General features: G+C 47.1%; 1 protein-coding gene across 4 annotated transcripts in view; it reads right to left on the bottom strand.

Moving 5' to 3' along the window:
* Positions 1 to 925: 925 nt before the first annotated feature.
* CLCN1 (chloride voltage-gated channel 1) overlaps positions 926 to 23,573 on the bottom strand; it is a 37,703-nt gene continuing 15,055 nt past the window's right edge. The window contains exons 8-23 of one of the 4 annotated variants that reach the window (XM_069588623.1): positions 23,293 to 23,418; positions 22,771 to 22,855; positions 22,452 to 22,553; positions 22,056 to 22,140; positions 21,634 to 21,783; positions 15,522 to 15,591; positions 15,231 to 15,341; positions 13,097 to 13,310; positions 12,700 to 12,833; positions 8,649 to 8,893; positions 8,254 to 8,365; positions 7,844 to 7,923; positions 7,563 to 7,601; positions 3,143 to 3,247; positions 2,883 to 2,969; positions 926 to 2,367 (exon numbers count right to left, since the gene is read on the bottom strand). In XM_069588623.1, coding sequence (XP_069444724.1) covers positions 1,996 to 2,367; positions 2,883 to 2,969; positions 3,143 to 3,247; positions 7,563 to 7,601; positions 7,844 to 7,923; positions 8,254 to 8,365; positions 8,649 to 8,893; positions 12,700 to 12,833; positions 13,097 to 13,310; positions 15,231 to 15,341; positions 15,522 to 15,591; positions 21,634 to 21,783; positions 22,056 to 22,140; positions 22,452 to 22,553; positions 22,771 to 22,855; positions 23,293 to 23,418 — 2,117 coding nt within the window. In that variant the 3' untranslated portion in view covers positions 926 to 1,995. The remainder of the gene's footprint in view (positions 2,368 to 2,882; positions 2,970 to 3,142; positions 3,248 to 7,562; positions 7,602 to 7,843; positions 7,924 to 8,253; positions 8,366 to 8,648; positions 8,894 to 12,699; positions 12,834 to 13,096; positions 13,311 to 15,230; positions 15,342 to 15,521; positions 15,592 to 21,633; positions 21,784 to 22,055; positions 22,141 to 22,451; positions 22,554 to 22,770; positions 22,856 to 23,292; positions 23,419 to 23,573) is intronic. The other 3 variants (XM_069588624.1, XM_069588625.1, XM_069588626.1) reach the window with 3 other exon arrangements.

Genomic DNA, 23,573 nt, shown 5'->3' with positions numbered 1-23,573 from the left:
TTCCTCTTAAGGAGGGAATCTTGGTGAATGAGTTATTACCTCTCCTCGCGCCCGACCTGTACATCCCATACTCCGTCTTCCAGGTCTGGGAAATATCCATTTTTATGGCCAGTCTTAGCATGTTTTCTTAATGTGACATTTCCACCCCAGGCCCAAGAGAGATTCTATGACATATATTACAGAGAGAATTATATATAAATATATATATATAAATACTATAGATTATATAAACAGGAGCAGGGGCTCCAGGGCCCACTGCGAGGCCCCCTCCCCAGGCTGCAGCCTCTCTCTCTTGGCCCTGGGGAGGTGGAAGGGGTGTACTGTTGGAGACGGTTCCAGGCTGTGTTCAATGGCACTAAACACTGTGGTGGCACCTTCGGCTATGAGTGTCTTATTTGGGGGGCGGTGGAGGCTGGGCATGGGGCGGGAAGGAGGAGGATGCCAGGGATGGGCACAGGATAATTCCCAGGATGGGAATTAAAAGAGGCATAAAAGTAGGCTCTGGGAGTTGGTGATGGACAGGGAAGCTTGGCGTGCTGCAGTCCATGGGGTTGGAAAGGGTCCGACACGACTGAGCGGCTGAACTGAAAAGAAGGGAGGGACAAAAGCCTTAGGGATGGGATCAGGAGCACCTGGGACCACTTGTAGAGAAGGCAGGGTAATGGCAGGCTCCCTGTCACCGGCTTGGAGAGGATAAGGGTTTCTGACTTCCCAAGTGCGGGAGGCATCAAAGAGCTGGGCCATTTCAACACTGAACCTCTAGGAGAGGAATACAAAGGACCAGCCCTGAAGATGTGTAGGGGTGAACCAGTGGCCCAGCTGCCCTGAGCCTTGGTTCTGGGCAGGAGAAGCCCCGGCTAGATCAGCTCAAGGACAGAGCTGACCCTTGGGCAGGACAGATCAAGGACAACAGTGGGAGACAGAGTGACCTGGAAACCGGAGGGTGAGGAAGCTGTAATGTGAGATGCCAGAGGGAGTAAAATAAATCCATTAGGGCCGCGTGACTGTTGAGCCATAAAGTACTACCCCTTCCACACAGAGCCTTCCCGTGACCGTCCCTCTTCTAGGCTCTTTCCCCCAATAGGCTCTGCATCCATGTCTCACTGCCTAAATGGAGGACGGAGGGGGAAGTAGGAATGGCCTTTTCCCGCCCGAGGAATTGAGGCCAGATTCTGGGAGCTCAGATGGTAAAGCATCTGCCTGCAATGTGGGAGACCCAGGTTCGATCCCCGGGTGGGGAAGATCCCCTGGAGAAGGAAATGGCAACCCACTCCGGTACTCTCACCTGGAAAATTCCATGGACAGAGGAGCCTGGTAGGCTACAGTCCATGGGGTTGCAAAGAGTCAGACACAACTGAGCAACTTCACTTTCTAGTAGGAGCCAGAATGGAGTCTGGAGGCAAATTTCAGGGAGTGGCTGTGGGCAAGTGGAGGACAGGGTGGAGGGCTCTGAGAGAAGGCGCTGTGGACAGTTTGCAAGTACATTCGGGGGCCATGAGGCCATGAGGCCCTGAGGTGGTCCCGTCTCCTCCTCCAACATGGCACTGGCAGGACCACAGTCATCCTGGGTCTCCCTTAACCCACCCCCTGGAGAACGGATGGGAGGATGCGCAAGGCCAGGAAGTCACTGGGACAAGAACACTGGGGGCGCCTCCTGGGGGAGGGCGGGTTGTGGGGGATGCATGGGAGAGGCAGGTATTCTCCACCCACACACGGGCAAACTCAGGAAGTCCATGGAATATCAGGGGCCCTTCGCACAGATCCCCTCCCGCCTATCTGAGGAGAGGAGGGCATGGCCCGAATGACTGACCAAGGCTACCTCCTGCCCAAATTCCAGTTCCTCCTCCAAGGATCACATTTTTAAAAACTCCCAGGAGAGGCCGTGTATTGATGTGATCCCCACCAGCTTTAGGAAGCACGCTCTCCCACACCGTGCACCCTGTGCGCTCTCTGCTGGGTCCCTGGACAGTCTTCGTGAGGAGGCCAGGGAGGTAGTCAAAGGACCAGTTCATCCCCATCCTCCTCATCCGTGGAGCGCAGACTGGGGCCCTGAAGGATATCGGCCAGCTCCTCCTCGGGCCCCGGCCCCTCCACCAGCTCCAGCTCCTCCAGCTCGCTCTCTGCCTTGGCTGGAGCCTGGGAGAGGGGGCGCTCCGGGAAGGGGGATGGCACGGGGGTCTCTGGGGAGGCAGGGGTCATGTCCCCTGCCCCAATGGCCCCAGCTCCATCCTCAGGCAGGCTCCAGCCCTCTGCAGGAGGGAGCAGGACCCCGGTGTTCTTCCGAGTGGAAGTTGTACTCCGGAAGCTGGCAAGAGGGGGGCGGAGCTGCACCCCAGACTTGGTGTGTCCCTCAATGGCCTTCTGCAGCTGAGGAGCACAGGGAAGGGGAGAGAGGGTAAGACACAGGAAAGGAAAGAAGACAAGACAGGAGAGCGGAGAAACAGACAATCAAAGGAAAAGGAATGGGAAAGATATGGCCGGGCAGGGATGAATCGAAGGGGGAAGGCAGAAAAAGGAAAACGGGGGCATGATGGACAGAGAGCCTCACCTGCAGAGCGGTGAAATCTCAAGAGCCCTGACCTAGGATCTCTTTTGCCTGGTCCCCAACCCTCAGGCTGCCTTCAGCCACGTCCCATCTGCCAGCTCTTTCCACGCCCCTCCACAGCGGCACCCCCATGAGACCGTGACTCAGGCCCTGCACCCCCATTCCAAGCCCATGCCATCCTGAGAAGATCAGGGGGCTGCCACCCCCGACCCCCTCCAGTCTCTGTGTGAGAAATAGGTGGGAAACCCGGAGCACCTCCTAGATGCTAGAGCCAGCCCCTCCCCACCTCACCCCTTCCTCCCACTGCTGCTTCAAGGGGGGGACACGTCGCTCTCACCTCCTCCAGGGCCAGCACGCCCCTCAGCTTCCCCATGCTGGTCACGTAAGCAAGGTGGAGGCCCAGGAGGGAGAAGAGGGTGTGGGTCTGCAAGGACGGAGTGGTAGGTAAGGTCAGCGTGGCGGCCCCAAGGACGGAGTGGTAGGTAAGGTCAGCATGGCGGCCCCAAGGACGGAGTGGTAGGTAAGGTCAGCATGGCGGCCCCGCTCCTTCCGATCCTCCCGGAAGCCCTGCTGGGTGGGTGGTGGGCGAGGACTTGCCTTGTGCAGAGTCGTCTGCTCCACCAGCTGGAAGGGGGACTGGTCAATACAGCAAGAGTCAAAACAGACAGGCTGGCCCAGCTGCTCCTGCTCCCAGGCCTCAATCTGCCAGAGAGGAGAGCCGTCACCCAATATTGGAGCCCCCTTAAACCCCGGATCCTTGAACCCAAACTGCCCTCCAATCCCTGGCCCAGAAACCTGAAATAGGCTGTGAAACTATCAGTCACAACTCATCCAGGTCGCTGGCCCGCCTCCCTTTGCCCCAATGTATTCTCCCTCCTCCAGCCTCAAATCAACCTTCAGCTTCAGGTGCTCAAAACACGTCCCCTTTTTCCTGGTGCTCCAAACGCTTGCTATTCCCCACCACCTTTCCAGTCTTGTTTTCTACTACTCCTGTAATTTTCTTGGGCCCCAAAATCACTGAGGACAGTGACTGCAGCCATGAAATTAAAAGACACTTACTCCTTACAAGAAAAGGTATGACAAACCTAAACAGCATATCAAAAAGCAGAGCCATCCCTTTGTCAACAAAGTCCATCTAGTCAAAGCTATGGTTTTTCCAGTAGTCACATACGGCTTTGAGAGCTGGACCATCGAGAAGGCTGAGCACCAAAGAACTGATGCTTTTGAACTGTGGTGCTGGAGAAGACTCTTGAGAGTCCACTGCACTACAAGGAGATCAAACCAGTCAGTCTTAAAGGAATCAACCCTGAATATTCACTGAAAGGACGGATGCTGACGCGCCAATGTTTTGGCTACCTGATGCAAAGGGCCAACTCTTTGGAAAAGACTCTGATGCTGGGAAAGATAGAAGGCAGGAGAAGGGGGCGACAGAGGATGAGATGGTTGGATGGCATCACTGACTCAATGGACATGAGCCTGAGCAAACTCTGGGAGAACCAGCATGGGTCTTGCTCCATCTTAGACTTGCCTTAGCTCTGGACTGAACTCCAGAGTGCTGTGAGGCATCCATCCTTGTGTGTCATGAAGAAACCTGCAGGCTGACCTTTTACAAATCAGATCTTGGAGAAACTTTATTGGATTTAAAGAGCTGTTCTGGGTCACATGGCACTTTGTTGACTCAAACAAGCCGCTTTTGTGTGTGTGTTTGGTTGGTTTGTTCTACATTGTATTGCTTTGTCTGTGACCAAAGCAATAGGCAAAAGTCCAACTGTGCTTTGGATTTTAGATTTGCATGCCCAAATCCCCAAGGTTCCAAATAACCCAGTATCACTGTGGCTCTCATAAACGAATTTTAAATTTTCTATAACCTCTTCTCAGTCCCCTCCTAATGTGCTAGAGAAAACTTTCAGGAGTCTCTTGGACAGAAAAGAGATCAAACCAGTCAATCCTAAAAGAAATCAACTCTGAATATTCCCTGGAAGGACTGATGCTGAAGCTGAAGCTCCAGTACGTTGCCCACCTGATGTCAAGAGCCATCTCATTGGAAAAGACCTTGATGCTGGGAAAGATTGAAGGCAGGACAAGAAGGGGATGACAGAGAATGAGATGGTTGGATGGCATCACTGGCTCAATGGACATGAGTTTGAGCAAGCTCCGGGAGATGGTGAAGGACAAGGAAGCCTGGCATGCTGCTGTCCATGGGATCACAAAGAGCTGGACACAACTGAGTGACTGAACAACAACCTCTGAATGAGGGTCTACTTTCTTTTTCAGTTTGCTCAGATCTACACGTCTTAAGCTTCAGAGGACGTCACTGAAGGTCATGCCCCAGTTCTCCTGTCCAGTGTTTGGTCCACAGGGTTGCGCTCTCCCCGTCTGTCCCATCCTGCTTTTTCCTGACTACAATCCCACCTCTTTCAAACTTTCACCTTGCCTGACTAAAGGTCCACCCAAAGCTGGGCGGCACTCACAGTCCAGGATGGATGACCACTTAGCAGGTATGTTGCAGACAAGGTTTACTTATATGACAGGGAGTGAGACCCTTGCCGATGCTGGTTTGGTTGGTCCTGCCCCGCTGCAGTGTGCTCTGATCATTCCTGGCCTTCTTGGTTCCATTTTCCCTGTCCTCAGGGAACAACAGTAGCAGAACCATTTCCTGTGTACACGCACCAAGCACTTCTCTGCACCAAGCATTATGCTAATTGCTTCACTCTGCCCTATGGTTATCTCTATTTTACAGATGAGGAAAAACAGAGGAACAGAGTGCCTAAGTGTTTGTCCTTAAATGCTTAAGATTACACAGACCTTGACTGCCCATCATGTCCCAGGAACCCCAGTTTTCATCTGCTCTAGGTTTGACGTGATCCACGACTTTAAAAAGCTCAGCATCAGTTACAAACAGGGGCTCTAACGGGTGTGTATTCCTAACAGAGCGGTGGAATTAGATAAGTCATAGCAAAGACTTCTGGTGACCTAGAATTGAATTCTTTGACTGTTCCCAAAGGTGTCATCTTGATATTGTCAAGGGTGTCATCTGAATCCAGCCTGAAAACGCTGTTCAAAATACCCTGAAGTTTGACTCCTATTGTATCTTATCCTTCGAAAGAATCATGGTGGGTCCCATGGGCGTTGAGAGCTGCTTAAAGTCTTCCCTGAGACAGATATCACCTAAAAATGTATCATCTATCTTCTTTTTATCCCTAGTTGTACTTTAGTTCCTGTGGTTATTAAATGACCTCACTGATCAACTAGCTGGCTTTCTTTGGTGCATTAAAAACAAAAATTATTATTGGTTTCAGCAGCCTAGTAAAGCACTCCTTCATTGTAGTTATGAACCGTCTGATTCCTGCTTGTGGGTAAAAGGAATAGTTCAGTTTTTTTTGTCTGTGATTATCCATTTGATTCTTCAGGTCATTTATCCAGAAATGTTGTGTGTCTTGAGGGGTGTCAGGGGAGAAGGGGAAGACCTGCCTTTCTCTCCTGTCACTAACCACTCTCTCCTCCAATCTTGAGTACTTTTAATTTTTAGCACATATATATTCTGGATGGGATTTTCCAGGTGGTTCAGTGGTAAGGAATACAGGAGGTTCAGGAGACTCAGGTTGATCCCTGGGTCGGGAAGATCCCCTGGAGGAAGAAATGGCAGTCCCCTCCAGCATTCTTGCCTTGGAAATCCCATGGAGAGAGGAGTCTGGTGGGCTACAGTCCATAGAGTTCCAAAGAGTCAGACACAACTGAGCAAATGAGCACACAGGATGCACACATTCTGGACATCCAGTAGATGTTTCTTTGAAGATAATCTACATTATGGTATTTCATCAGCTACATACTTTTTTGTTGTTTGCTCGTTTTACATATCTAATTTTATATTTTAATATCGAGATAAATTTCCCATGAAAATTACCATTTGAACCATTTTAAGAGTACAATTAAGTGGCTTTTTAGTACATTCAAAATGTTCAGCCATTGGCAATGTCAAATTTAAGGAGGGGGGGTGGATGGGTGAGTAGGAATTAGGGAATTGGCTTACATAGTTGTGAAAGCTAAAATGTCTGATATTTCAGCCACATACTTTTAAAGCTCTACCTTTCAGCCTTTGCAGCAAGCTTGCCTGCTCTTTTACTAAATGGAATGGTTGCTAATGGATTTTATTGGTGCCTCTCCACACCCCAGGGTAGTTCTGATCTGCACAGCTCAGACATGTGTTCCCAATCTGTTCCCTGCGCCATGTTCTGGTCACTCAGCACAACCTGCTCCACCCAGTGCTTGATTTTCTCTCTCATGGAGTCAACAGCCACCTCTCTGCGGAAATAGGCATTTGTCCCAAGGAGGCACCACCGTCGGTATTTGCCCTCAGTCTGTGGTTCTTCCCAGTCTCGCTTCCTGGAATCTTCCCATTGTCCACTGTCTTAGGGCCCAGATCAACCTAGCATAGTAACCGCACCAGGCACTGATTTCTCCATTTCAGTTTTGATGCTGTTCTTCCACCTCCGTTTGTATAAAAGTTGGAAGCCATTTTCCTGCAGGTAAATGTCAACCTTCCCACATAGCGTCTGCCTGGTCCAGAACACCCCTAATGTCTCAAAGCCCTAAGGCTCATCCTATCGCCATTGGCCCATCTACACACAGAGGCTCAAAACCTCCTTCTCCTGAAATGACACTGGTCCCCATAAGGACACTGCCATGCTTCCCCACCCCCAAGCAATGTGCCCAGCACCACTCCATAATCAGACCTCACTAACAACCTCTCAAAGTGTTCTTCTGCCTAGCTTCACATCTTATTCTTACAACAACACAATGAAGAAGATTGGAAAAAAAAAAAGAGCAATATCTTCACTTAACAAGACAGGGAACTCCCTGGTGGTCCAGTGGTTAAGACTGCACGCTTCCAATGCAGGTGGCGTGAGTTCTGTCCCTGGTCAAGGAACTAAGATTTCTGCATGTCACACAGCACAGCCGGCAAAACCAAATAAAACAGAAAAATGATTCACCCCAGCTTCCTGTTTCCTTTACTTACCTCTTCAGGAGACATGTTATCCACTAAATCTGTTGAATCCTAGAGAAGAAAGACATAGGTCCAAGTTCCGGCCCTTTTCTTCCTCGTAGAACCATAACCGCTTCTCCCTGGCCGGCCACCGATGCCTCTTTCCATCCCATCATCCCTTCCATATGATGAAGCTTCTCCTCCCTAGTGGGACCTCTTCCCTCCCACCTTCAGGATCATGGGTTTCTCACTCCTCAAAGACAAGTTCCCTTTCCCAGACTCCCTCTTGCTGACTCCAACACATCTTCTCTCACCTGGGTCATTTTCTTCTTTTTGGGGCGAGCTCTGCCTAGCAAGCAGTGAAGCAGGGACCGAAAGATGGAGGGTCTTGGACCTGAGAGGAGTGGTGAGTGGATGGAAATGGAGACAAAGCAACGTCATCCTGAGAGGAAGGGTTAGGGGCCCCAAGCAGTCCTGATACTTTGTCAACAGGTCAGCATTTCTAGGTGCCTCACCTCCATAGGACCTCCCCTCTCCCACTCTCCTCATCCAGCCCTTGCCCCCCCACTTTGGGACCGTAACATTGGGCTCAGAACGGAAATCCCTTCCCACCATCCCCTGGCCTAATCCCTCCTCACAGTAGCAGCCCTTAGGTTGAGGAGCATGCAGAGACAACCCACAAGATGTGAGGCAAGGGTGAGGTGCATGATGGGAGAATCTTTACCTGTAGACTCCAGTGCTTCCAGCTGCTGTTTGTGGCTGGGCAGGGGCCCATTGGGCTCTTCAGGGGGCAGTGGATCAGTAGGAAGGGGGTGAGGAGGATGAAGAGGAGGCATCTGTAGAGAAAAGTAAAAATTTCAGTCCTAGACAAGAGGCTACCTCGTCCTGCCTGTACCAGCTGGTGTCCTGGGAAACCTATCTAACACCCTTGTTCTTTCCAGTTCAGAAGTCCTCAAAGCTCTTTGGTTTCCGTGACTCCAAAATTTGCAGCCTCATCTCCCCTGGACACAGGGGCACTGATCTCTTAGACTTTGTCAATGATCAGCATCAATCCTCTCTCTTCCTGTTTTCCCTTTGCCCCATCTGTCCCGCTCCCCTGACCCTTCCCAGCCCGCTTACCTCGGGCTTCCCATAGAGATCCTCATCTTCATCTTCATCCACAAAGGCAAAGGACTCGGGTCGACCCTGGGGCCAGACACCAGAGCGCCCTACCCCCGCTGGCCGCACCTTCCCGTCAAAGGGCAGCTCGGACAGCTTCCTCGCCATGTCCTGGGCCAACCGCAGCCTCCGCTCGGGACACAGGTGACGTTGCAGGAGGGACTGAAGTTCTGACCGCTCCACGGAGCCCAGCAGGATCATTGAATCTGGGGGAGACCCAGGCTTGGCCTGAGGGCAGCTCGATCACCCCGTCGGCCCCTCTCTCCGAAGGATGGAGTCAGGGACTCAGCCCAGCTCTTTTCAGCTGTTACCCTCTCTTCCTAAAAACTCATTTTCAAAGTCTTTCAGGACTGACCTCATTCAGTCCTTTTTATTTCACCCATTTAGCACTTAGGGACCCAACTGAGAGTACATTATTGCTGTTTAGTCGCTCAGTAGTGTCCGACTCTTTGGGACCCCATGGACTATAGCCCACCAGGCTCCCCTGTCCGTGGGATTTCCCAGGCAAGAATAATGGAGTGGGTTACTATTTCCTTCTCCATGAGAGTATATTAACTGGTGCTAATTTGTACTTATTTTGATGAGCCCTTACATAGACAGTTTGCAAACAGGTGAACTGGGTATTAAAATAGCCTCACCAACCCTGTCTCCAAAAGAAGACACATTAAAAGCCATTCACACTGAGATGGGACTATATTGGGCTGATCAAAAAGTTTGTTTGGGTTTTCTGTATCATCTTATGTGCTATGTGCTATGCTTAGTCGCTCAGTTGTGTCTGACTCTTTGTGACCTCATGGACTGTAGCCTGCAAGGCTCCTCTGTCCATGGGAGTCTCCAGGAGAGAATACCGGAGTGGGTTTCCATGCCCTCCTCTAGGGGATCTTCCTGACCCAGGGATTGAACCCAGGCCTCCCACATTGCAGGCGGATTCTTTACCATCTGAGCCACTAGGGAAGCCCATATCATCTTATGGAAAAACCCAAATGAACTTTTTGGTCAACCCAATACTTTGAAAAAAGGCTACAAGGATATCTGATGTTTAATCACTAAAATTCTCTGGGTCCTTCTAGGCATAGACATAATGCTTCTTTTTCCAGGAAAAGTTCTTTAATATTTATTAGAATTCAATTACTATCATTAACATTTTCATTGTGTTCTAAGGCCATAAGATTGTATGCGTGCTAAGTCACTTCAGACTCTTTGCAACCCTATGGACTGTAGCCTGCCAAGATCCTCTGACCATGGGATTTCCGAAGCAAGGATACTGGAGTGGGTTGCCATGGTCTCCTCCAGGACACCTTCCTGACCCAGGGATCAAACCCACATCTCTCGGATAGACCCCCATATCTCTTACATCTCCTGCACTGGCAGGCAGGTTCTTTACCACTAGCACTATCTTAGAAGCCCAAGATTAAGGCAGTGTTATTGAGATAAATCTTACTGTTAGGTCTTGTGCTGTGTGCTGTGCTAAGTCGCTTCAGTCCTGTCTGACTGTGAGATCCTAAGGACTGTAGCCTGCCAGGCTCTTCTGTCCATGGAATTCTCCAGACGAGAATAATGGAGTGGGTTGCCATGCCCTCCTCCAGGGGTTCTTCCTGACCCAGGGATAGAACCTGCATCTCTTATGTCTCCTGCATTGGCAGGCAGGTTCTTTACCACTGTTAAGAATTAGTCATTACTATTAAAACCCTGCAACCCATCAGCCGTACCCCTGTTCCAATAAGGAGCCACTGCTTTAGAGGCCACTGAAAGGTATTTGGGATTTGGGAAAATATTAAAACTAAGGTAATTTGGATATTCTAATCATCTGAAATTAGAACTAACAATTTAAATGGCTTCAAATGGCCCTATGATTCTATCACACTAATTCAAACATTAGACAACTATTTATTTAATATCTGGTAAATACCTATAAGGAAGAAGTCTGAGGGAGACAGATGTTATAGTCTCAGCTCTAAAAGGATACCGAATCTAGTGAGGAAGATAAGGATATAGAAACCACAATAAGAAGTAATACGAAGCAAGATTAAGTGTCAGAGGTGGGCAGAAAGGATGGTGAAGGAGGTGAAATCACTATTTATCAAAGATGTTTACTCCTTCACATGGAACAGTCTCATCTGCTCCTTAAATTGGGTATTAAGGAACAGCTGTCATTTAGCTATGGGGCAAAGAGAGCCACCTCAGAGGGTGTAAGATTTACAGCGGAGCCTCATTATTCACAGATTCCCTATCTGTGAAGGCTTCCCTGAAGGCTCAGTCAGTAAACGATCCACCTACAGTACAGGAGACCCAGGTTCAGTCCCTGGGTCAGGAAGATTCCCTGGAGAAGGAAATGGCAACCCACTCCAATACTCTTGCCTGGAGAATCCCAGGGACAGAGGAGTCTGGTGAGCTCCAGCCTATGAGGTTGCAAGAGCCAGACACGATTTAGCGACTAAACCCCTACCGTTACCTATTTGTGAATTCCCCCACTGGCTCGAGTATATTTGTAACCCCAAATCAATACATGCTGTGCTTTCCCCATCATTCACAGGCACATGTAAAGCAGCAAAAGATCCGAGCTGCCCCACGCACATGTTCCCAGTTGGGTCTGAACAGAGTGATACACCACCTTTTTTTTTTTTTTTCTAGCTTCATATTATAAACAAATGTTCCTTTCGTGATCCATTGAATGCCATGATTTTGTATTTTTGTGTTTCATGATGGTGATTGTGTTGTTTACAATTGCCCCCAAGCAAGAAGGCTTTGATGTGCCTTATGGAGAAAATACACGTGTTAGATAAGCTTTATTTAGCCATGAGCTATCATGCTATTGGTTGTGGTGCGTTCCAAGTTAATGAATTAACAACAGATATTAAATAAGTTGTCTTTAACGAGAAGCACAGGGCTTCCCAGGTGGCACTAGTAGTAAAGAATTCGCCTGCCAATGCAGGAGATGTAAGAGACATGGGTTCAATCCCTGGGTCAGGAAGATCCCCTAGAGGAGGGCATGGAAACCCACTCCAGTATTCTTGCCTGGAGAATCCCATGGACAGAGGAGCCTGGCGGGCTACAGTCCACAAGGTCACACAGAGTCAGACGTGACTGAAGCAACTTAGCACGCAGGCGAGGAAAACCCATTTAGACAAGCGTATGCTTCTTTGACTGCCGCTGCTAAGTCGCTCCAGGCGTGTCCGACTCTGTGCGGCCCCATAGACGGCAGCCCACCAGGCTCCGCCGTCCCTGGGTTTCTCCAGGCAAGAACACTGGAGTGGGTTGCCATTGCCTTCTGCAATGCATGAAAGTGAAAAGTGAAAGGGAAGTCCCTCAGTTGTGTCCGACTCTTAGCGACCCCATGGACTGCAGCCTATCAGGCTCCTCCGTCCATGGGATTTTCCAGGCAAGAGTACTGGAGTGGGGTGCCATTGGCCTCTCTGCTGCTTTGACTATTTGAAGAAAATGTGACCAGAGGCTTGCAGGAACTTCACCTTGGATTTCAGGAACTTCACCTTGAATTTCCTTTGGGAGCAATGGTTCAGTGAAGTGAAAGTCGCTCAGCTGTGTCCAGCTGCTTGCGACCCCATGGATTATAGTCCTTGGAATTCTCCATAGAGTACTGGAGTGGGTAGCCTTTCCCTTCTCCAGGGGATCTTCCCAACCCAGGGATCGAGCCCAGGTCTCCCACATTGTGGGCCGATTCTTTGCTAGCTGAGCCACAAAGTTCATAATTACAGTATCCCTAATTCAGTGTTCATGGCAAGTTTTTAGAACATAAGCACAAGGAATAATGAGAATCAACTGTATTTCTTTCGCTGGATTTTTAACTGTCTTCCTGTGCTTGTGCTTTTCCTTCCTTGAAGATGATCGATCATGTTTGCTAAGGAGCAGAGGCCTTAGCAGAGGTCTACAGCAGGGTGACCTGTAGACTGGGTGGCCCCTACAGACAAGCGCTCACCCCAGTACTGCCTGCACTTCTGTGGCGCCTTTGTTCAGGTCACTAGCCCATGAATCTGCTTCCTTCCCTCCCACTGACCTTTCGATTCAACCAGTGGTAGAGTCTTGACTGTGGTGGTCTGGAGCAGGTTTCGCAACTCCTCGTATGTGCAGGAAGCTGAAACAAACTTCACATCCCGTACCATGATGTCCTCAACAAAGATTGTAAATTTGCTATGGAGGGAGAAAGCACCGGGGAGGTTAGCCCCACCATATGTGCCTGTCCCTTGGCTGTCCCTTCCACTCCTCCCGTGAGGTTTTCACCATGCATTTGATCACTCATAAAATTAGTAAGTACACGAGAATATAAAAATAAGTAAAAAAAAAAAAAAAAACAGGCAGTGGATCCAGACATCGACCCTAACCTCATTCTCAGTCTCAGAACCTCCCACCCCCACCCCATCAGATCTGAACTAATTCCAGCTGGTGCCCCTGACCTGAGCTGGTTCCAACCAAGGTCAGGCAAGTAGGGTAGCTTCTTGACCTGGATGATGCTGTCGTAAAGGGAGGGCTGCAGGCTCTGAGCCACCATGTTGGCCAAAATAACAGCCACCATCATGGGTAGGATGTGAGCAATCTGACCCGTTAGTTCGAAGCAAATCACGGCCGTGGAGACTGTGTGGGACACCGCGCCAGTCAGCGCTGCTGCTCCTGGAACCGGAAACAGACGTGCACTCTGCTTAGGGCTGCCTTTCCTGGCGTGGCAGCTATGCGGGTGGTGACAGCTGGTGACAGCTGGTGACGGGCAGTGACGGGCGGGACCCAGGGGGCGGGGAGACGTGACCCCGGGCCGCGCCAGCACTCCTGAGATGACCCTGTGTCAAGTAGGGGCTAGAATGCTGAGCTCTTACAAAATCATTTTGACCTCATTCTACGACCTTTGGCAACTTAAAAAATTTTGTGTGTCCAAATTTTCATTTATAAAATATAGTGATGTGCTATCTGTTCCTTGCTTTTAAACAATTGCATCACTCTTAACTGAGCGTTTTAAAAAACCCATTTACAGCATTTTATTTTGGGCCTCAGGTTCTGATGCCAACAATTTATGAGCAGATTCAAAACCCAAGAATCATGCTGTGGGCTTGGAGCAATGAGATCCTGATTCTATTTCTCAATGGTATGAGAAGAACTTAATCCTTCTGGAACCCCATGCTCTCATCTCTAAGGTGAAAGAGGTCATTAGATAAGTTCTAAGGCCCTTGCAGGTCTAAAACATTATGATTCCATAAGCTCTTTGAAGATAGAATCTGTCTTACTTGTTTTTGGTTATGATTTCCCATCAGCCAAAGAGTCCCTAGTGCATTAACTTTATTTCTTGTTTAAACATGGGAAGATATGCTATGAGAAAAGATGCTGGGGAAGCCATACATGAAAATAGAATAAGAAAAAGTCATAAAAGATAAAGATTGGGAGGAATGGTTTTACTGGATAATGCATGCAATATACTACAGAACATTAATACAGGATATATATATATATATATATATATATATATATATATATCTCCAATATATAAGCTCATATATATATGGGCTTCCCAGGTAGCTCAGTGGTAAAGAATTTGCCTGCCAATGCAGGAACCACAGAATATATAGGTTTGATCCCTGGGTCAGAAAGACCCCCTAGAGGAGGGCATGGCAACCCACTCCAGTATTCTTGCCTGGTGAATCCTATGGACAGAGGAGCCTGGTGGGCTACAGTTCATAGGATCACAGAGAGTCAGACATGGCTGAAGTGACATAGCATGCATGCATGCTAAGGGAAATGTCTACCAGGGAGGTTGAAGGGATATCTGAGAGGCATGAAGATAGGGAATAATAGCAGATGCAAGAAGTTTTTGTACAGAACTGTGATGGGGGACTAAGGTCACTGTATGTTCTATAAAGCTGATTAGTTCTATATCAAAGGGAAGTGTGGGATTAGATGTCATGGGATTTTGGTAAAGAGGAGAGGGAGGGAGGAAGCATAACAATTCTAGGGAATATCCTGGTCATTTTGTTAGACATGGTTTTTGGGTGGAAGGGACTATACATATAATGGGAAAAGATAATCTCAGACTCTCAAAAGGTTAGACATCTTGGAAGTCATTTTAGAATAAAGAAACTAAAGTGCAGAAAGGCAGGTAATCCCCCCCATGGTTATCCAGTGACAAGAGCTGGGGATGAGACCAGAGCCCACATTTCTTAGCTCTTAGTCATGTGCTCGTAAGACTCGTCAACATGAGCACATCAGCAGGTAGGAGTATTCGAGCCAGTCACAAGCACTGTTCTTTCCATGATTCTTTGGAGAAAAAGAAAAAGCCCTTACCAAACACTCAGAGCCAATCTGAGGTGTTCTCATCCTTATTATCTCATTTAATCCCTAAAATCCCTATTCTGTGTAAAGAAAGAGGGAGGCTCAAAGATGTTTAATGAGAGCTAATTAGAGTCAGAGCCAAGGGCTAATTATTTAAATAAAAGTTGAATTAAATAGCATTAAATGAAGACCGTTTTGTATAGCTTGGAATGCAGATGTCTTGGGAGAGTCTGAGTTTGGGTGTCCGGGGTTACAGGAGGGTGGAATGTGTCTTACCAATAACTGCATAGCCCCCAGGTAGGATCTTATAGATGATGTCATCAAACAAGATACCATCTGGGAAAAGCATGGCCATGATCTCTCCTACTAGCCTTCCGAATGCAGCTCCTAGGGAGAGACCAAAGGAAGGAAGGGATTCAAGGTCTTTATCCTCCATTTTTTAAGAGCCAATGCCTCCTGGGGTGCTAAGACTGAACACAAGTCCCCAGCATTCCAGGCCTTTCCTTATTTTCACAGTACCCTAGCCTGAACCACCAGTAAGGTCCCAGGCTTCTCATCAGAACTTACCGAGCACGAACACAGGCATGAAGCCTCCGCAGGGTATGGGCATGGTGGTGGCCACGATGGACATCCAGAACTGGGGTAAAAAGAGGCGTCAGCGCACCCTCTAGACTGTGTCCAACACACACACACACACACACACACACACACACACTCACTCACTCACAACCCCCTTCTTTGCTGCTTCTTGTTCCAAGAGGCATAGAAATCCTAGGAGAGCTAATCCCTCTGGAAGTCATCTTGTCTGTCACCTTCCCCCAGAACCAAAAACAGCATGGAGCACTCAGGCTAAGATATCACCAAAGACAACATTATAAGAAGGTTCCTCCAGGCAGTTAACCCAAATCGCTCCTACTTGGAGTGACAATATTTGTCTTTAGATAATCAAAACAAAAATTGGGGCCCCAGGGGACTCCTCTGTCACTGCCCCCAAAGGGTCCTAGCCCACTGTATCCTCTTAACCCCAAAAGGTCACCTCAACAAAGCAACCTGAAGCTCTTGAACCTGGAGGATATCTTTTTCTGGCCAGACTATGTTTCGAAAAAGAGCCTCATTTCCAAGCGGCAGAGACCTTCAAGTCATAGTGACTTACTGTGTGACTGACTTAGCTTCAGTAAGGTCATTTACAAAGCCATCTACATGGCAAACCTCACAAGGGAGCCTGGAGTGAAGATGGCCCTGCCTGAGCCATTTGCTTTAACATTTTCCTTTAACATCAAATCACGTTCAACAAAGATCAGAAAATCACATCTGTCTGGATCAACCTGCAAGAGCACATTGCGAGAGCCAGCTAAGCCAGCCAGTGTCATAGAAAAGAACTCTAAGGCCAAGATAGTATTCCAAAAGGAATTGGGATGATTTTAGCAAAAGTAATATGTATAATTGCTTTACGATGTTGTATTGGTTTCAGCTGTACATTTATTATTGTCTTTTGAGGTCAGCCCTGGCTCAAGGGAATCTCTCTAAGGTTCAGAAAATGAGAAACTTTATTTCTCATTAGTTTACAATAAAGTTGGTGCAGTTTTCAGTTGTACATATTTTTGTCCTGGTAATTTTTTTTGACCCTAGCTGCTGTCATCTTTTACCAAATTAGTTTGAGACCTTTTTCTAAGATTGGTTTACTTATTTTGGAAGTCATATGTAAACCTGTTGCTTAATTTATATATTATGTCACATGTTTTTGTTTCTTTTACAGATATTTCAAAAGTTCAATCACTAGTCTTTTCCCCATTCTGTTTCTCAGTTCTTTTGCCTACTCTGCTGTGAATGGGGGCTTCCCTTGTGGCTCAGCTGGTAAAGAATCTGCCTGCAATGTGGGAGACCTGGGTTCAATCCCTGAGTTGGGAAGATCCCCTGGAGAAGGGAAAGGCTACCTACTCCAGTGTTCTGGCCTAGAGAATTTCATGGACTGTATAGCCCATGGGGTCACAAAGATGAAAAACTGCACCAACTTTATTGTAAACTAATGAGAAATAAAGTTTCTCACTTTCTGAACCTTAGAGATTCCCTTGAGCCAGGGCTGACCTCAGAAGACAATGATAAACCTACAGCAGAAATCAACACAACATCGTAAAGCAATTTGCCCACAATTAAAAATAATTTAAAAAAAAAAGAATGATAAAGGCTCTGAGAAGCCTTTGACCCAGAAGCTCTGGGATCAGGCAAAATACATATGTGTCAGAATGCATGTGTGCATGCTAAGTCGCTTCATTCGTGTCCGACTCTTTGCCACCCTATAGACTATTGCCCTCTGCCCGTGGGGTTCTTCAGACAGGAATACCTGCATGAGTTGTCATTTCCTTCTACAACGGTCAGAACAGAACTGTTTAAAACAGCAAAGTTGAGAACAGCAGAGTTAGATATATAAATGAAGAGGGTTGCAGATTGCAAATTCCTTGCATGTGTAACAAGTTTGCCTTGTCTCTGCCTTCTCTCAGTACCAGCACAGTGCTCAGTAAATGCATGTAGGATGTAGGTAGGTGGGAGGTAGGTAGGTAGGAGGTAGGAAGGTAAGTTAAGTAGACAGGAAGGAAGGAAAGAAAGAAGAGTTTGGTCAAACAGTATTCATACAAAGCAGAAAAGCTTCTCAGAGCTAATATTTGCTTAAAACACCCACCAGTAATGCTTGCAGGGGAACTTGTTTGAACTGTGATGAGCAGACGTCACTGAAGACTACCCCATTGGACTGTCTGGAGACGGAGTTCTAGATGCTGATAGTTTAAGCTTCTTAAGGGATCCTGACTCATAACATTTGGAGACCTCTTGAACTATTCTGTACCATCTCTTTGGAATAAGTACATGGAAGCCATAAGGGATTTTGTAGGCTCAGGTTAATCTGAAAGCTCCCATAATACAGATAATAGGTGGCCGATGGGTCTGATTTCAGGGGATGAACTTTAGATTATCCTCCAAGATACACGTAAGAAGAGGCTCAGCATCACAGTAAGCTGAAAGTTATCCACTCCTGCAGCACAGAGGTGGACGCTTGAAACTAGCAAATTTTTGAGTTGTTAGCACACAACAGGGCAAGCGACCTGGAACACAAATTACTCCCAAGATTTTAAGCCCCCAGTTCTAGAGAAGTGGGAAACTAGAGACCCCTTCTCACAGACTGTGTTTTATTTAGATGCTTCACAAGGAGGAAGCACAGGAAGATTAGGCAAGAGTTCTCCAGAGCCTCGGGCTGTACTGAGAACTCAATGATACTAGCTAATAACGTTAGACTCATTAAAAAGGAAATGGAGATGTTGTAATCATATTCTTGCTCATTAGAGACATACCAGACTCACAACAAGATGATAACTTTCCATGTCTTAAAATTGAGAAGATGGACATTCCCTTCATCAGTATTACAAAACAGCTGAACTGAGAATCCTATTAGTGAACACGGATACTGCCAGAAGACCACATGAGCTAAATTTCAAATTAGACTGGAAAAATAGTTCCAGTCAATTTTATGTTTTAATGTGGCTAGGTACCTTTACTGTCCACATTTTGGAAATAAAAAGGGTATGGTTATATGCCCAGTGATAGGAGAGTAAAGATACTGGAAGCAGTGATAACTAGGTAATATAGATTTATAGCAGCAGATGGTTTTATATTTAAAATATTATAGAATAGTACAGGCCTGCTGCAAACTGTTGGGCTTGAAATATAGCCCAAGAAATGTGAGTTTCTTTTCTTTAAAAAAAATTATTTATTTATTGGCTGTGCTGGGTTTTTGTTGCTGCTCGGGCTTTTCACTAGTTGTGGCAAGTGAGGGCTACCCTCTAGCTGGGATGCACGCGCTTCTCATCTCTCACTGTGGAGTACAGGTTCCAGGGCACTCGGACTTCCGCAGTTGTAGCTCCCGGGCTCAAGAGCACAGGCTCAATAGTTGGGGTGCACGGGCCTATTTGCTCCATACCATGTGGGATCTTTCCAGAGCAGGGATCAAACTCATGTCTCCAGCATTGGCAGGTGGATTCTATATCACTGAGCTGTCAGGGAAGCCCCGAGTTTCTTTTCTTGATTCTCTTATATGTAGACATTAATGAGGATGTAATTAAGTAAGAAATCAGTGAGTGACATACAGCCTAGTCCTTCTATATAGTCCAAGTAGGTTTCTCAGAATAAACCTCAGTCTGCAAAGTGGGATCCAGAGATAGGCTTGGAAATCTGGGGAAATGAGGCAAGGCGTGAAGGAGATGTTGAAAATATATACAGAATTTTGTTTCTCCCCAAATTTTCATATGCTTAATGTTTCAAAAATATATATGATCCCAAAGAAGCAGTTTAGTCTAGAAGAGTATCACAAAAACAGAACTATTATCATTGAACAATAAATTCTGAGATGCCATCAAAACTTGGACTTGGTTACTGCAGATGGGTTTGTATGTTCAACAGCTAATTACAAGGAGCTGGGGTTTATAAATTAGAGAAGATAAACTCTATAATGAAAAATCATATCCCTAGCAAGACACTGAGAACGTTTATGATAAAAAAAATATCAAATCTATTGAAGGAAGAAATGAAAATGATCTAATTGATAAAATGGGTATGCAAAATATGGAAGGCACAGGCCTAATTAGCCCATGTGGAGTGGAATAGGAAACAGAACGCATAAATACAGCTCCCAGAAGCCCACAGCAAATCCTGAAAACATAGTGACAGAGTTGGAACCTGGTATGTCAAGCACTTGGTATCTCTAATCATAAGACCATTGACAAGCACATTAAATGAGCAGCAAAAAACCAAGAAGAAATTTTTAAACAACTTTTTCCAACCCCAAGCATTAGATACGCCAAAGATCAATAATCAAGTATCACATATTTGGCACACAGTAGGTGCATTAGAACACTTATTGAATAAATGGATGGAAGAACCCACAATGGCTATTACAATGTAACTTAGTGACTCATATCCTATGGAAATAGAGTTTCACAGTAAGTATCAAGAATAAGTTGCATATTGAAATTAGACAGTAGCCCCACTCGCTGCAACTAGAGAAACCCCACGTGCAGCAACAAAGACCCAGCGCAGCCAAAAATAATTAATTTTTTAAAAAAGATTCTCTTTAAAAAAGAATAACTTAATAAACATGAAAGTTCAATGTGGACAGAACTCTCTGACTTTGGTAAATTATATGGGACTGAAGAACCGAAGAACTGCCTTTTGCACCTGAATTCTTAATAGGCAAGGTATCCAGTGATAACACCAACCAGAACACTCCTTATGCATGATTCTGAACATCTAGATGTCTCTTGCTTTATTGTGTATATTTTATTTTAAACATATCAACTTTTGTGGATTCATCTAAAGTCTGCCCCAAAGTACTGTCAAACCCACTAAAATGTATGTAAAAAATTGTGCTATAGACTAAAATAGAATCATTACTTAGATTTGTTTAAAAGAAATCAAATGAAAACCCTAATATATCGAGGAAAATCATGGGCTATTCAGACAAGGTTTAGTCACTAAGTCATGCCTGACTCTTGTGGTCCCATGGGCTGGAGCCCACCAGGCTCCTCTGTCCATGGGACTCTCCAGGTGAGAATACTGGAGTGGGTTGCCATTTTCTCCTCCAAACATATACAGGAAAATCAAGGGCTATTCAGACAAGACACACTATTAATAATGAGGCAATCATCAAAAAGAGAGAAAAAGACAAACAGCAATTATAACAGATGTCACAACCAGGGGTGGAAATAAAAATAACCTTGTACAAGGCAGTAACTGAAAAGTCTATAACCATGTGATCCTTGATGGGAAGATATGAGAAAGAACCAATGTAAGTAAAAGAGATCAGCTTTTGTTTCCTAGCTGAAGTTAGAAAATGGTTTAAGAATGGCAAAATCCTCACAGCCTTGCTACCTCAAGAGAGAATAATAATATTGTAAAGATTATTTATAGTCACTAATAAAATGGATTTAAATATCTTATCTCTTTTGTAATCCTAGAGAAGAGATTATCTACCAGACTGGGAGAAAAATGGATATGCAAATCATCTGAAAATGGATAATCAGATGCTGGAGATGAAGTACCTAATTATCTAATATGTGGAGAGATTTGGTTAATTTATCTGAGGTCTTCACACAGTTATTGTACTGTTTAAGCTCTGTCTTGTCCCTATTTACTCAGCAGCTGCGATGTCTCAGTAATTTAGCAAGTGGAACCTTTAGAAGGGTTATAATAATTATGACATCATGAAGTCGACATGAATGGAACATTAACCCAGATATGTGTTCGGTTTTCTAGATGAGCAACTTATTACTACTTAGGCTCTGATTTCCAAGTTGTTTCTTTTTAGGTTGGACAAAGACCAGGCCAAGTTTTACCCTTCCCTACCTTATGCAAAGGGGCTTCCCTAGTGGCTCAGACAGTAAAGGGTTTCCCAGGTGGCGCTAGTGGTAAAAAATCTGCCTGCCAATGTAGGAGACTACAGGTGCGGAGAAGGCACTGGCACCCACTCCAGTACTCCTGCCTGGAAAATCCCATGGACACAGGAGCCTGGTGGGCTGCAGCCATGGCGTCGCAAAGAGTCAGACACAAAGGAGCATGCACACACACCCCTTATGCAAACCCTGGTTCCTAGGTTTAAAACAGAAGCTCAGGGAGCCAGGGGTGTAGGGAGAGGTACCTTCATGATGAAGAAGAGGAGGAGGACGAGAACAACACTGGCTTTGGGGTGGATCCACACAGCTGACCGGCCCAGGCTCTCAGGGTCCCCCATATGTTTTACCCACGTATTGTTGTCAAACAGGGTACTGATGGCTTCCCGAGGCATCAGCTGTGAGAGGAGGAAGCAGAAGGGAGCAGTTCTCCAGGGATGCTAGGTACTTCCATTTTTTTAAAGAGAACCGATTCCCCGGTCTCATCTTTCATGGGTCCCTTTCCGCTTTTTTCTCAGGGAGAGATGCCGTCGGTGGGGAAAAGCATGTATGCTCAGAAGCCTGAGGGTCACCTGTGCTGTTTCCTCTTTTCCACGTGGCCTCATCCTGGTCTCAGTCACATGCTCAGTGACCTGACCCCCCACCCTCAAAGGTCACCCTTGGAGCTGACCTCTCCGGCCATGAACTGCCCTATTCCTGGTGGAAAGGTGAAGGAGGCGATGACAAAGGTGACAATTCCAGGATAGAGCAGGCGGCTGGAAAAGAAACAGGATTAGTTACTTAGAATTAATCCTCATCCTAATTTGGCCAACCCACAGTGGATGCCACACCCTGGAAACCTGAAGTTTCCTGGCGTTCCCCTGTGGTCTCAGACCATTAGACCAAGCACTCTCTCCACCAATAAGCAATCTTTAAAGGGGAAACCACACCGCTAGTCCCTAGTAGGGTATCCGGGCTTCTATATTTTATCACAAGCCACCAAAAGGCATTTAACGCCTTCCGCCAAGATTAAAAGGGAGGAACTCTTGGAGAAACCAGAGAGTAAACGGGTAGGGCGGTGACTCACTGCTTAGCCAGAAACTGGCTGAGGACCTTGTGCTTTCGGACACCAAGCATGACTTGGCGATGCAGATATACAAACACAGCTCCCAGGAACCCACAGCAAATCCTGAGGGTGCAAGCCACACAGAAATGAAACCCTCATCCCTCGGCCCTGGCCGCTGCAGGGACGCTAATGCCAGGCGTCCACCTGCCTTTCTACCCACCTCCCCCACCGACAATTTCCGCCTTACCCATGCCCACGCCAACTTCCCAGCTTGGGTCCTTTCCAGTCCAAAGCTTTGCCCCAGCCCTGCCCCTCCCCCACTCCCAGAGCAGGCACTGACCCGATAATCGCAAAGGCTGGGAGTTCCTGCAGGTCAAAGGGGAAGTCCATTCGGAAATTGGTTCTGAAGAGGGCTGTGATGGTGACTATAGGATGGAAAGGCCAAAGTCATGGTGGGAGTGTCACAGAAGCCATTGAGAAGGACCCAAGTTCATCAGCCTTAAGGATTAAAGCTTCCTCCAAACCTACTGGTCCCTCTTCTATTTCTTTTTTTCTAACACTGCTGGCAGAAACGGGCTTCGTTTGTGGCTCAGCCGTAAAGAACCCGCCTGCCAAGGCAGGAGATGCAGATTCGATGCCTAGATCAGGAAGATCCCCAGAAGGAAATGGCAGCCCACTCCAGCATTCTTGCCTGGAAAATTCCATGGACAGAGGAGCCTGGCGGGCTACAGCCCATGGGGTCGCAGAAGAGTCAGACACGACTTAGCGACTAAACAACAACCCTACTCCACGACCTGTACCTTTGCCCTCTATGTACCCTTGGGCCTTGGTCCCACTTCCCAAATGATGCTTCCCATGTTACCAGCATCCTTGTTCCACACGGCCAGCACTCGGAAAACAAAGGCGCTGAACGTGGCTGCAAAGAATCCTCGCCAGTAGTTCCTCACAGCGAAGTAGGTGGAGGTGACCTCGATGCTAAACAGCACTCCTACAGGGCAAGGAAGTCAGGTCAGGTGCAGGCCAGGGGTGAGGCTCTCTCTCACACCCCCACCCCGGGGACCCCAGGAGCTTTGGCTCCTTGAGCCACGAGGGGGGAGCAGTAGTGGGAACAGATGGTCTCTTGGAGTGTGCCATGCTCTAAAC

The sequence above is a fragment of the Ovis canadensis genome, chromosome 4 (assembly GCF_042477335.2).
Source record: "Ovis canadensis isolate MfBH-ARS-UI-01 breed Bighorn chromosome 4, ARS-UI_OviCan_v2, whole genome shotgun sequence".
Lineage (NCBI taxonomy): Eukaryota > Metazoa > Chordata > Mammalia > Artiodactyla > Bovidae > Ovis > Ovis canadensis.
Note: the sequence above shows the minus strand (reverse complement) of the source record. Positions and strands in the feature narration are given on the sequence as shown.